The sequence below is a fragment of the Carassius carassius genome, chromosome 1 (genome assembly GCF_963082965.1).
Source record: "Carassius carassius chromosome 1, fCarCar2.1, whole genome shotgun sequence".
NCBI lineage: Eukaryota > Metazoa > Chordata > Actinopteri > Cypriniformes > Cyprinidae > Carassius > Carassius carassius.
In genome coordinates this window covers 45095565-45108090 of record NC_081755.1, presented here as the reverse complement: position 1 = coordinate 45108090, position 12526 = coordinate 45095565, and the positions used below count along the sequence as shown (strand labels likewise).

Genomic DNA, 12526 nt, shown 5'->3' with positions numbered 1-12526 from the left:
CTTTAAATGAAGATCTTGTGAGACCGCCAGAGTTCAGATGTGGATTCTCCTTAAGAGTTGTTTTGTCTTTCAGGCTTTGCTCCAGACAAATGGCATTGATCTAACATTGTGGAGTGATGAATTGTGGTAAAACATGAATTGCATGGTGTTGCTCCAGAGCGGTGTCTTTGAATATCTGAGGAGAAATGCAGTAATGAATGCATCTCTACTACAGTGAAGCATGTGTGAGGAGGGAGAAGTGTTGTGAGGTGAGGAGCCTTTCAAGCTGCTTCACTCTGAGAATTCAATTGATGCTTTGAAAGGTAAGATTGCAAAATGGCTTACTCGTCACAATTGAAAAGTTATCAAAAGAGGACCAAACGGACTATTCTCTCTCACACACACGTTAATTGTGACTGCTCTTAACCTGAAACTTTTCTCATACATTTCACTTAAAATTATTTTTCAGTTTCATTATTGGTTAAATCAGTTAACACTGAAGTGATAATGGGTAATACAAAAGCTTTGATTGCTGAATAAGAAAAATCAATATTGACCAATGACCATCTATATCTGTTCTCCATTCATCACTATGATGGTAACTCATAACAGAAACTATTCTGAATTAGCATAGCAAGACTTTAAACCCTATTAAATGTCCCACTTAACATTAACTTTGAGAAAGAGAACATATATATATATATATATATATATATATATATATATATATATATATATATATATATATATATATATATATATATATATATATATATATATATGTAGATGGATAGATATTATACAACTCAATTTTAGCATTTAATTCTAACTTTTGAGTGTCATAGCAAAGCATGTTGGGAAAAATAAATCCCAGCCCAGTTTTGGTTACATTTATGGTGGTTTTAATTAAAAGTAAAAAGTTAATATAAATATTTTTAAAAAATTGAAAATGTGTTGGTTTCATGAACTCAAAAGAAAGTTGTAATACTCAAAAGTTCGTTTAATTGAGTTAATTTAAGTTTGCCCTGCTCCGATAGAATAATAACGATGAACATTAGGATTTACACGAACTGTGTGAAGCCGTCAGTATCACGTGGAACAACATCAAATGTTCTTTCTGTAAGTTTATTATTTTTCTATACATTGACTCGTTGGGTCTTCTAACCTGCAATATGCTCTTTAAACATTTAGAGAAAACCAACAGAAGGCTATCCTGTACTTTATCCACAGCATTTACAGTATTTGTGCAATTCTTTTTTCCCACCTTTTGTGCCCACCTTTTTTTCGCCTTGCAAAAGTATTCATACGCCTTTTTTTTTTTTTTGACAGGTTATGTTGCTGCCATTTACTTTTTTCACATCAGTCTATACTACATACACCACAATGACAAAGCAAAGAACAGATTTGTCACAACACACACACACTTGAGGTTTACTGCTAAGTGTTCCTGGAAAACCCTCTATTCAACTCGTCATTCCAGGGGATCTGTTTACATTTGCTTCTTGTGGAGGCAAGTTGAGGCCAGTCCTTTACACACATTCCTGGTTTCTGGAATTTACCCTAAAACACATCTTGACGTCGTTTAAATTGCGACCTCTATTATAAAACCACATAACTTAAAAACAAGTAATTCGTTGATGTTCGTTTAGCTAGATTAATTGATTGACAAATAAAGCAGATTTTAGACCCCTGTATTGTAAATGTTGTACACTATCATGACCTCTTGTGGTAAAAGAGGGACATTTACACTCCATCACTGTGGCTGGGTTTAAGTTTTGAAGGAAGATGTGTCAGTTGGGATGAATTTCCTGAAGGCTTAACTTTGTTTGTCTCATTATCAGTGATCAGTTTTCTGTTAGCAGTTAATGTGATTGGAATCGCCTGTTTAAACTGATCAAAAGTACTCCGTTCTGTTTGTGTTTGTTCTCCTGCAAAGATTAACATTTAGTGTTTTGTCTCTCTTCCAGCCATTGATTTAAATGTTTGTCCTTCGACCTAACTTCACTTTTAGGGCAAATAGCTGAAAAGTTCAGATAAAATCTGAAAAAGCCTTTGTGTGTGTGTGTGTATGTGCTCTTGTTTTTGTGACATATCAGGACACAACTCTGTATAATGACATGGGTATGACACAGGTATTACAAGGAGTGGGTGACTTATGAGGACATAACCCATGTCCCCATTTTTCAAAACGCTTATAAATCATACAGAATGAGTTTTTTTTTAAGAAAGTAAAAATGCACAAAGTTTCCTGTGAGGGTTAGGGTTAGGTGTAGGACCATAAAATATACAGTTTGTACAGTATAAAAACCATTACGCCTATGGGATAAGCCCACTTCACAAAAAAAAAAAAAAAAAAACTTTATGGGTCAAAATTATAGATTTTTCTTTTATACCAAAAATCATAAGGATATTAAGTAAAGATTGTTCCATGGAAATATTTTGTACATTCCCTACCGTAAATATATCAAAACGTATTTTTTGATTAGTAATATACATTGCTAAGAATTCATTTGGACAACTTTAAAAGTGATTTTCGAAGTAATTATTGTTTTTTTTTTTACCCTCAGATTCCAGATCAAATAGTTGTACCTGCACCAAATATTGTCCTAACCAAACAAAACCATACATCAGTGGAAAGCTTATTTATTCAGCTTTCAGATGATGAATTTAGAAAAAAAATTACACTTCAGACAGGTTTTGTGGTCCAGGGTCTCTCTCTCTCTCTCTCTCTCTCTCTCTCTCTCTCTCTCTCTCTCTCTCTCTCTCTCTCTCTCTCTCTCTCTCTCTCTCTCTCTCTCTCTCTCTCTCTCTCTCTCTCTCTCTCTCTCTCTCACACACACACACACACACACACACACACACACACACACACACACAAATATATACATAAGTTAATCAACAAAGCGTTGCTTCAGTTCCACAAAGGCTCCGTTTTTCTTGAGCTGGCCTTTTTCTCTTTGTTCGTTTGTGTCTTTCATGGTTCTCCCAACAGGAAATGGTGTTAATTAAGAGGTTGTGTTTGTGCACGTGATGACCGGTAATCTCACTATAATTTGCGAGTTTTTCCCCAGGATAGACGCTCGCACGCCTGCCTCATCTGGACATACTAACTTATATGGGACGCGTGACTTTAACTTGTCAGGTGAATGACCGCGCGCCCGCCCGCGCGAGTAACGGTCCGGGGTTAAAACCATCGGACAGCGCATAAGTTTTGGACTGGAGCAGTAAAAGTGCGACTCGGTGAAGGTTTGGGACGCATTTGACCTGGAAATGAAAATAATGGCCGCGCGATTCGCTTTCTGCGTCCACGTCGCGCGAGCGGCCACATGGAGCCCCACGCGCGTTTTCGGACACGGACTCGCGCGCAGCCTCAGCAGTGACACAGGTTTGCTCCACATCCATCTCTTTCGGTGTTTCTATCCCAGATCAGGACATAACTGGTGGAGAAACAGACTTTTAATGCAAAGCGTTCTCTTTAAGGAGGAGGTTTTGGTCGGGGAGGACAAAAAGGTTCGCCGAAGTTCTCGCGGGGACGGGGGTTTCAGACGTCCCCGCGAGAACTTCGGCTAACATTTTGGCAAAGTTCCCTCAGAGATTAACAGGCTTTCTTCCAGTAACGTTAATAGAACGTTCGTTCAATGTCATCTGGTCCGCGATATCGCTCTCAAAGCGTTATTATTTATGGAATGTTCTCTGGAACGTTAGGCGTTCGAAATCGAGTAACGTTAGCGTGTTTTTAGTGTTAGCCTACTAACGTACCTATTAGTTCCACACAGTTCAGAAAACATTCAAAACTAACATTGCCACAATGTTTGCAAAACTATGCAAAAGGAAACACTTTAATATTGTTTCTAGCATTCACATAACCAAGATTTAATAATAATAATATTAAACTACGTTTTAAATGTTTAGAAAACACTCGACATTTTCATAACTTGATGGCAACGTTAGCAAAACGTTCTGGGAGCACATGATTACTGAGCAGAACAGAACGTTTTCACAACGATCTTTGGTCAAGTTTCTCTCAAACCTCTTTGAGGTTCTCTCAAAGTTATAAATAAATGTTCGTTCATTCACGCTTATACAATGTTATCCGGTCTTCAATATTGCTGTCGCATTGTTAGCACAGAAAACATTTTTAAGGCTAATGTTATACAGTAAATGGAATGTTTTTTTTTTTGTCTTGTCTTAGACATTCGTCTGACATTTAAAAATGTTACTTTTTCAGAATGTTTAGAGAACATTTAAAAACTAACGATCCCATAATGTTTGCAAAATATGTATTGATATATAATAACTTTAATGGACACATAACACACACACACACACACATATATTAGTAGTAAGTTTATTTCGAACAAAAATAAAATAACAATAATACATATTAAGACACATACATACAAATTAGAACAGTTTATCTCACATATATATGTATCCATACATAAACCTTACACATAACTACAAACACACACACACGTGTATATATATATATATATATATATATATATATATATAAACACACACATATGTACTTATGCAGTACACACACCCACATTTATACACATTACAATTATAATACACAGTTATACACCTTACAATTATGATACACATTTCAATTATGATACACATAACTACACACATACCGGTATCTGTATATAATACTTGCTGAAAAGGGAGTGGGAAAAAGTAGAACTTAATTGCCCCCACCCCCACACACACACACACATATATATATATATATATATATATATATATATATATATATATATATATATATATATATATATATATATATATATATATATTATGTGTGTGTGTGTTTAGCTGCAATAGTAATGCTACTCTATATAACTAGTAAAACATCTGAGGCACTACAATTACTTTTAGAGAACCATGTAAATATGGTAAATGAATGAATGGTATTTAGAACCATTGCTTCACATTTGATATCATTAATTCTAGATGTAACCGTTTTTATGCATTTCATGGCAATTGAAATTCATGAATATATGGTATATATATATATATAAAATATGTGTGTATATATATAAAATAAATATGACATTTAGATTTTAATTTAGGGTATATTTCTATGTTTGCCTTATAAAGTACACATGCACTGTTTGACTAATATTACACGAGCTGTGCTCTGTCCTTGCGTGATCAGTGATTGGTTAATTGTGTTCACGTGGGCGAGTGCTGACTGCATTAGGAGCTTGTCTTTCTTAATAGATTTAGTGGCACAGGCCAAAATTGCATGCATGCATGCACCAAAACACAAATGAAAGATACATACATACACACACACAAAATACTCCCATCTCAAACCTGATAATCCAGAATAGACCAGGATGCTGCAGTGATACCATGGAAATGCCACATTTTATGCTTTTCAATAGTACAAAAAAGTTTCATGGTATTAACATTGTATACAGACAGTAGTACTGACAGTAGTACATTTGTGTACTTGCCAGTTGTTTTATAATTTTTAGACACTTAATTAGTAACTCTATGACCTCAAACTTCCTCCTGTTCAGAGTGGTCTGTCTGAAGGCCAATAACAGTGTTATACTGAATGCATATTGGCAGCGTGTGGAGGTCAAATCCAGAGCACATGAGTGTGTAATGACTTCAATTTGATCAAGCTTCAAGGAAGGAACCGCGTGTCTGTCACGATTGAAGACTCTTTTCTTTTAAATTCAGACTGTTAGAAGAGATGGTCATGGGATACGCCGTTGATCTGCATTCACCTAGATGAAATATCACACTCTTTCTGCAATTAATATTCAAAAACACTGCTACATGACCAATATTGAGAGACAATGATGTAATGTTAATGACAGGAAGCTTTTAGTATAGAAGTTTCTTCACGTTCTGTGCTAAAGATCTCAGCACTTATTTACTTGCATGGGAAACATATTTTCAGAAGACCATGTTTTCAAATGTACAATATATCCAATTAATCTCACTCCCTTTAAACAAGAAAATAAAGAAACTGGAAACCTTGAACCCCTCGATATATGCTCACAATACATACTGTGCACATTTTTCATACACAAACGGTACATATGCATTTAGACATGTTACATATACACTTACATTTTAGTGTTTTTTTTAAATATTTTTTCCCTAAGAGTATTAAAAATGCTGATGTTCTTATTTTAAAATTGTTTTATCATTGCATTAAATAATGAAATATTTAACGTAATGTTAAACTTCCTATAAAATGTAGATTAAAATTAAAAGCTTTGATATTTTACATTTAACACAGACATAATTTAATATGTGACTTAATCCAAATTTTAAAGGTATATATAAAAAAGAAATATATATATATATATATATATATATATATATATAAATGACCTAAAATTCCACTGAAGTGCATTAATATTTTTTTGTCTCACAATTTGCCAGTGGATGGCGCAAATTCAACAAATGAGTAGATTATGAAGTTTGGAGTTGCATGAAAACTCGCATCCATTGATCTGTTTTTGACCCTCTTTAGATTTCTCTGGCATTAAAGAACGGACCTTGGTAGCGGTGAAGCCTGACGGCGTTCAGAGGCGTCTGATCGGTGAGGTCATCAAGCGCTTTGAGCAGCGAGGATTTCGATTGGTGGGTCTGAAGATGCTGCAGGTGAGTGATTCACTCAGATAACACTCTTGACTGTATGTGACCTGTTTCTACATGACATGTCTGTGGATTTTCCAGGCTTCTGACAAGCTTTTAGCTCAGCATTACGTCTCGCTGCAGAAGAAACCTTTCTACTCCAGCCTGCTTTACTACATGACCTCTGGCCCCATAGTTGCCATGGTGAGGACCAATCAAATGGCTGCACTTCAGTGTTATGGCATATGCTATGATTATCATACTACTATAAAACTTATGTAAATTATCCATAAGGGTACATAAAGTGCACTGTGGTTTACACTGGGATAAATTAACAATCAAAAGTACATTTTACGCACAAAATTGTATTTAAACATGCAATCCAGTGAAGATGAAAGAGATGTTTCAAACATCTAGCATCAGATACTACACTATTAAGATCATTTCACATTCCTCGTTGGTTTGTTTTCAGGTGTGGGAGGGGCATAATGTAGTAAGGTCATCACGTATGCTGGTGGGATGCACAGACCCTGCTGAAGCTGCACCGGGAACGATTCGAGGAGATTTCAGTGTTCACATCAGCAGGTATTTACATACACTCATCATTCCGTGTGCAATAGTAGTGTACTGCATACTGCACAATATATAGTGCCCACTATTATTCCAAACACAGCCACACACAAACAGTTAAACACAATATCAGATTCTCAGTTTGAAGCTGCCTTTAAATTAAGCAATACACCTTTGTCATGTATATGAGTCGCATGGGTGAAATGATTTTCCTTACTCTTAAATTCATTCAGAAATGTCATCCATGCATCTGATTCAGTGGAGGGAGCGGAGCGGGAGATTTCACTGTGGTTTCATCGCTCGGAGCTCATCGACTGGGAGGGATGCGATCATAAAAACATTTATCACATTATATGAGGGTCAGTTTGAGACATCCGTATGTGTTAAATGAACTCCGATCACCCTCAGCGGGTTGATTTCTGCTCAATTTCCTCAATGGCACAAAATGGCAAATATATGCAGTTTTTGGGGCTGCAAATGATATGTTAGCATTTTAAAATGATCCGATGTAAATAGATTGAAATGTTCTATTTTATATTATAAATATTTAAAAAGAAATGTAAGAACCTTTTGAAGAAAATGTTCAAAAAAGGTGCCCTTGAATATTTTCAAACAGACTTTTAATTTTGCTTTGACGCACAAGTCTTAATAGTTTCTAATTGTTTCTGTTTTTTGTTCTATTTTTACTGAACGTAACCAGTGATCACATAAGTGAATGGTGCTGATCAATATAACTAACTTTTGTGAACAATGTATTTTAATGTCTTTTTCAATTAGAAAAAAAAAAAAAAAAACTTGTATTTTAGCAGATGCTTGTTATCCAAACCCAGTCCCTTCACTCAGGGAAAAATGCATTAAAAGTGCAGTAAATAATTATTTATAGACTGTTAATTTAATGTGATAAAGGTTCATCAAATAAATACTTGCTGTAACACAAACATGGTTTGTTGTGTTAATATATGATTTTAATATTGTTTTGGGAATATGAAGAATTATCTGATTCGAAGATTTCAAGTTTCTTGAACTTTGATAAGGAAACAATAGGTCAAGAATATATTTTGGAGCAATGCCATGGAATGCTTTAAAAACCATCGGCAAAACCTTGAATTCAATTCTAAATTCTACAGGCAACCAGAGTAGACAAAACAAAACTGGAGTAATTCTCTCTCTCTTCTTTGTGTGAATCAAAAATCTGGCAGCAGCATTTTGTACTAATTGAAGACGAGACAATTGACCCTGTGAAATACCTATATAAACAGAATTGAAGTAATTGATGCGTGATGACACAAAGGCATGAATAATAGTCTCCAGATCCTTAAAAGAGAGAAATGTTTTCGGTTTAGAAATAATTCTGAGTTGATAAAAGGCAGCCCTCACAACACTAGTAACCTGCTTATCTAAAACTAAGGCTGAATCCATCATAACACACAAATTCTTAACATGATTTGAAACACTTATCCTCATAGCAGCCAACCTACTTATAATTTCCTTGGAAGCAGAAGAAGGTCCAAAAACAACACACTTAGTCTTATTAATGTTCAGATGAAAAAAAGGTACTTGCCAGGCTCTGATCTCACCTAAACACTGAGCAAAATTTGGATCTATTGGGATATATAACTTGAGTGTCATCTGCATATAAATGATACATAATAGGCCAAAGTATAGACCCCTGTGGCACACCACTATGTAACTTAGCTGATGTAGAACACGGATCTCCAAGACAAACTGAGAAAGCATTCTTGGGCTGTACCCTTAACACCAACATCTTCCAAACGCTGCAATAAAATACCATGATCAATGGTATCAAAAGCAGCCATGAGATCAAGTAAAATACTGTAAGAATCACTACCTTTCCAGAATCAACTGCCAATAGAATATCATTAAAAACCTTAAGAGGGGCGGATTCTGTGCTATGAAGAGACCTAAAACCTGACTGAAACACACCTATAACAGCATTCAAATCTAAATATGAACAATCTTCTCTAAAATGTTTGATGAGAAAGGTAGTTTCAATATAAGTCGGTAATTACTTAAAACAGTATAGTCCAAATTTGGTTTCTTAAGAAGTGGCTGCACTACTGCATGTTTGAAACAAGCAGGACCATTTCCATTTATTAAACTACTTTTTAAAAGAGATTGAAGAGTTTCACCTAAAAGATCAAACAATTTTTTAAATGGGTTCAAAACTACTAAATTAACTCGATGATTTAACTCGAGTGCAAGGTCATTACTGGATTAATCTGTGACAGAACAAAAAATCCTCACACATCTTTTGATAGACTGAAAATTTGACAGGATTCCATCCAACATGTAGATGAGTTTGTTTCATCATCAGAACAGATTGAGAAATCACTTGCTCACCAATGGATGCTCTGCAGTGAATGGGTGCCGTCAGAATGAGAGTCCAAACAGCTGATAAAAACATCACAATAAATACAAGTAATTCACAGCATTGACAGCATCCATTCACTGCACAGGATCCATTATATAATGCTAAATTTCTCCAAATCATTTCAACTCAACACCAACTCATCTACATCTTGGATGGCACAAGGATGAAATACATTTTCTTTTTTTAGGTGAACTATTCTTTTAGCACTTGTTTTAAATAATTTTAAGCCACCTTGAGGGCTCCTGGAGGCTAAATTGGAGCGGAAGATCAAAATAACCACACAGACTCAACATTACAATCAAGAACATCCTTTTATTCAATCAGTTAAAGGTGCTGCTCTTACTTGTTTTTCTTATTATGGAAAAGAAATTGTAATCAACACATGCATTTCACCATGAGCTCTGGAAGGCGTGTGGACTGGGAAGGGCGCCGCATGACGAGTTCAAACAAGACGGAGCCGCCGAGGGTTCATGCTACTCTAAACTCATCCGAATGTCCCGCTCAACAAAAAAAATACAAAAGTAAATACGAAAGCAAGAAAATGGACGGTCAGTACCAGGGAGGGACAACGAGAGCGGCAAACACGTGTTCGTCGCTATGGCTTTCACTTATTACAGTTGTTAATAAATCAAAGCCAACGCAGACGCCGGCTTCACGGACTCAGGAAAGTGGAACAATTGCATATTTTGTTTGAGGGAGAAAGCAAGTTGTCGTTAAGCCCACAACGTTGGCTTTTGCTGGTGAGTTTAAGTTAATTTCTAGTTTTGCTCAGATTTTAATGGCGTGCGTCATTTTGGTCAATGAGTTTGGCTCGTAACGCTGGGCTCGCGGTCGCTTTGAAACTGTCGCTTTCCCTGGGCTGAAACCACTCCGTTTTTAAGGTGCTTCATCTTGACAGGAACTATTTTTTTCTTTTTTTTTTACGTATCTGGTCACGTACAACCATTCAAAGGTGCATCATCAATACAGATTCTCAATGCAATATCAATACAAACCGATCATAGCAAGTCAAATTAATTTGGTAACAAAAAAGAAATAAATAGCTCAAAAACTCGCCTATTCTACCTCAACAGTCGGCCTCTATATTGTTTTCGCAAACCGCGTCCAGCTGAAACGCCCGTCTGTCGGATGGCCCACCAGAGCTCACTGGCGTAACTTGTTCACGTACATTAACTGTTCAATGGAGAAGCTGAAGAGATCGGTATGAATACAACGTGAAGCGTACAGACAAGAATAACATGTGAGCTAACTGCATTCTGCTCAGACAATTTTTTTTTCTTTTTATCTTTTTTTTTTTTTACATTTTAAAACCCCTCCGTTCAGAGAAAAGGGGCACAGGGAAAAGGGCGATGGTTATGCAACTATAGACTACTCCAGTGTCCAAAAGAGGCAGAAGACAAGATTACAGATGAAGGAAAAGCAAGACAGAAAGTATTTTTTTGTCATTTTTTTTCAATTTTTTACAGTTTTATTAATTATTCAACAATAAAAAGAGGAACTAAGTCACACCGATTTCCTTTAGTACTATATATACTGCTTTGAAGAAGTCGCGGAAGGAGAAATACAGAAGGTTGAACGAGGGGATTTTTTTTTTCTTTTTTGAGATGGGCACTCAGGATTACAAGATGGTGTCTGTGAACAAAAGGCACTTTTTAGGGACAACCTTTATGATGCTCTGAATCTAACACTAGATCACAAAACAAATATTTAGAGTCATTTACACAGGGGCCAGTAGAGGGTGCTACGCGTTCAGGGGGGAGGGGTTCAATTCCAACTCTCTCTTTCTGATTGGTCGCTGACTTTGTTTGGGAATCTGTTTGGGTGAATCTCTTTATGAAAATAATCACATTTCACCCCAAAATCAAAAGAAAAATTATATTTTGTTTTTATATTTTGTCGAAATTAAATGACATTACAATAAAAAAAATTCAAATTTTCTTATGAAATATACAGAGCCCCACAAATGACGTAGAAAAAAAAAATCATCCCCACAAATTAAGAATTTGCTTCTATGATTTAAGTTTCCTTGTTTTCATAAATCATAACTATGTTGTACTAATTTGTTCGTTTGACGATTTTTATTATTGTCATGTTATAATTTGCTCTGTTTTTTTGTAAATCGTGGCCACAGTGTAATAATTTTTCATAAATCGTAACCACGTACATATTTAATCCCTCATTCTTCTCAATTGTGGCGTCTTTGTACAAAATTATTCACTTGCTTTTTGTAAATTTAGGCCATGTTGTGCTAATTTGTTACCTTGTTTTTGTAAATCGCGTCATGTTGTGCAAATTAGCTCACTTGTTGTCATAAATCGTAGCCGTTTTACTTGTTTGCTTCCTTGCGTTTGTAAATTGTGGCCACTTTGTAGTAATGTCTTGATTATGAAAACGAGGGAATGAATTTCTTAATCCGTAACCACAATTTAAATAAACTGAGGGAATAAATTAATAAAACATGGGAAAAAATTCTTAATTCATGGCTATGATAAACATACTGTTGTCCTAGTGTCAAGTGCGTGGCTCTGTAGAAAAAATATCTTGAACATTTTTGTGAGATTCACAAGTTTAAAAGTTAGCAAATTCCCATCACACCTCCCATCTCTCTTCATACTCCAAAATTTCTAGCTTACAAAAAGCATTTTAGTTTATTCGAGCTGTGTTAAAGCCTCTCCCATAAACAGGGAAGATCTTGTCATACCTTTCACACAAATTCAACATTTTCTTTGTACAAAAAGCCAGCGAAGTTCAGACGGGAAGTTTGTTAAAGACTACGGTGGTTCGGTCGATCCAAAGCATGGAAGTCCTAGAAAACTGGAATGCATAGCATGAAGTCACAAATACCGAAAAAATCCTGCATTTTAGCTAGTTAAAAGTCCTAAAACTTCTTAGGGCGTCATCAGTCGACATTCTTTGATCACTTCGGAGAAAAGGTTGGAGGAAAAATGCCTTTTGTCACAACCTTGTCCACAA

The 12526-nt window shown here is 35.7% G+C and overlaps 1 protein-coding gene across 1 annotated transcript; it reads left to right on the top strand.

Moving 5' to 3' along the window:
* Positions 1–2920: 2920 nt before the first annotated feature.
* On the top strand, positions 2921–8099 carry LOC132152353 (nucleoside diphosphate kinase A-like). The gene is made up of 5 exons (XM_059561121.1): positions 2921–3364; positions 6488–6618; positions 6694–6795; positions 7064–7176; positions 7395–8099. Exons 1-5 carry the CDS (start codon positions 3250–3252, stop codon positions 7516–7518), a joined length of 585 nt encoding a protein of 194 aa, XP_059417104.1. The 5' UTR covers positions 2921–3249; the 3' UTR covers positions 7519–8099.
* Positions 8100–12526: the final 4427 nt, after the last annotated feature.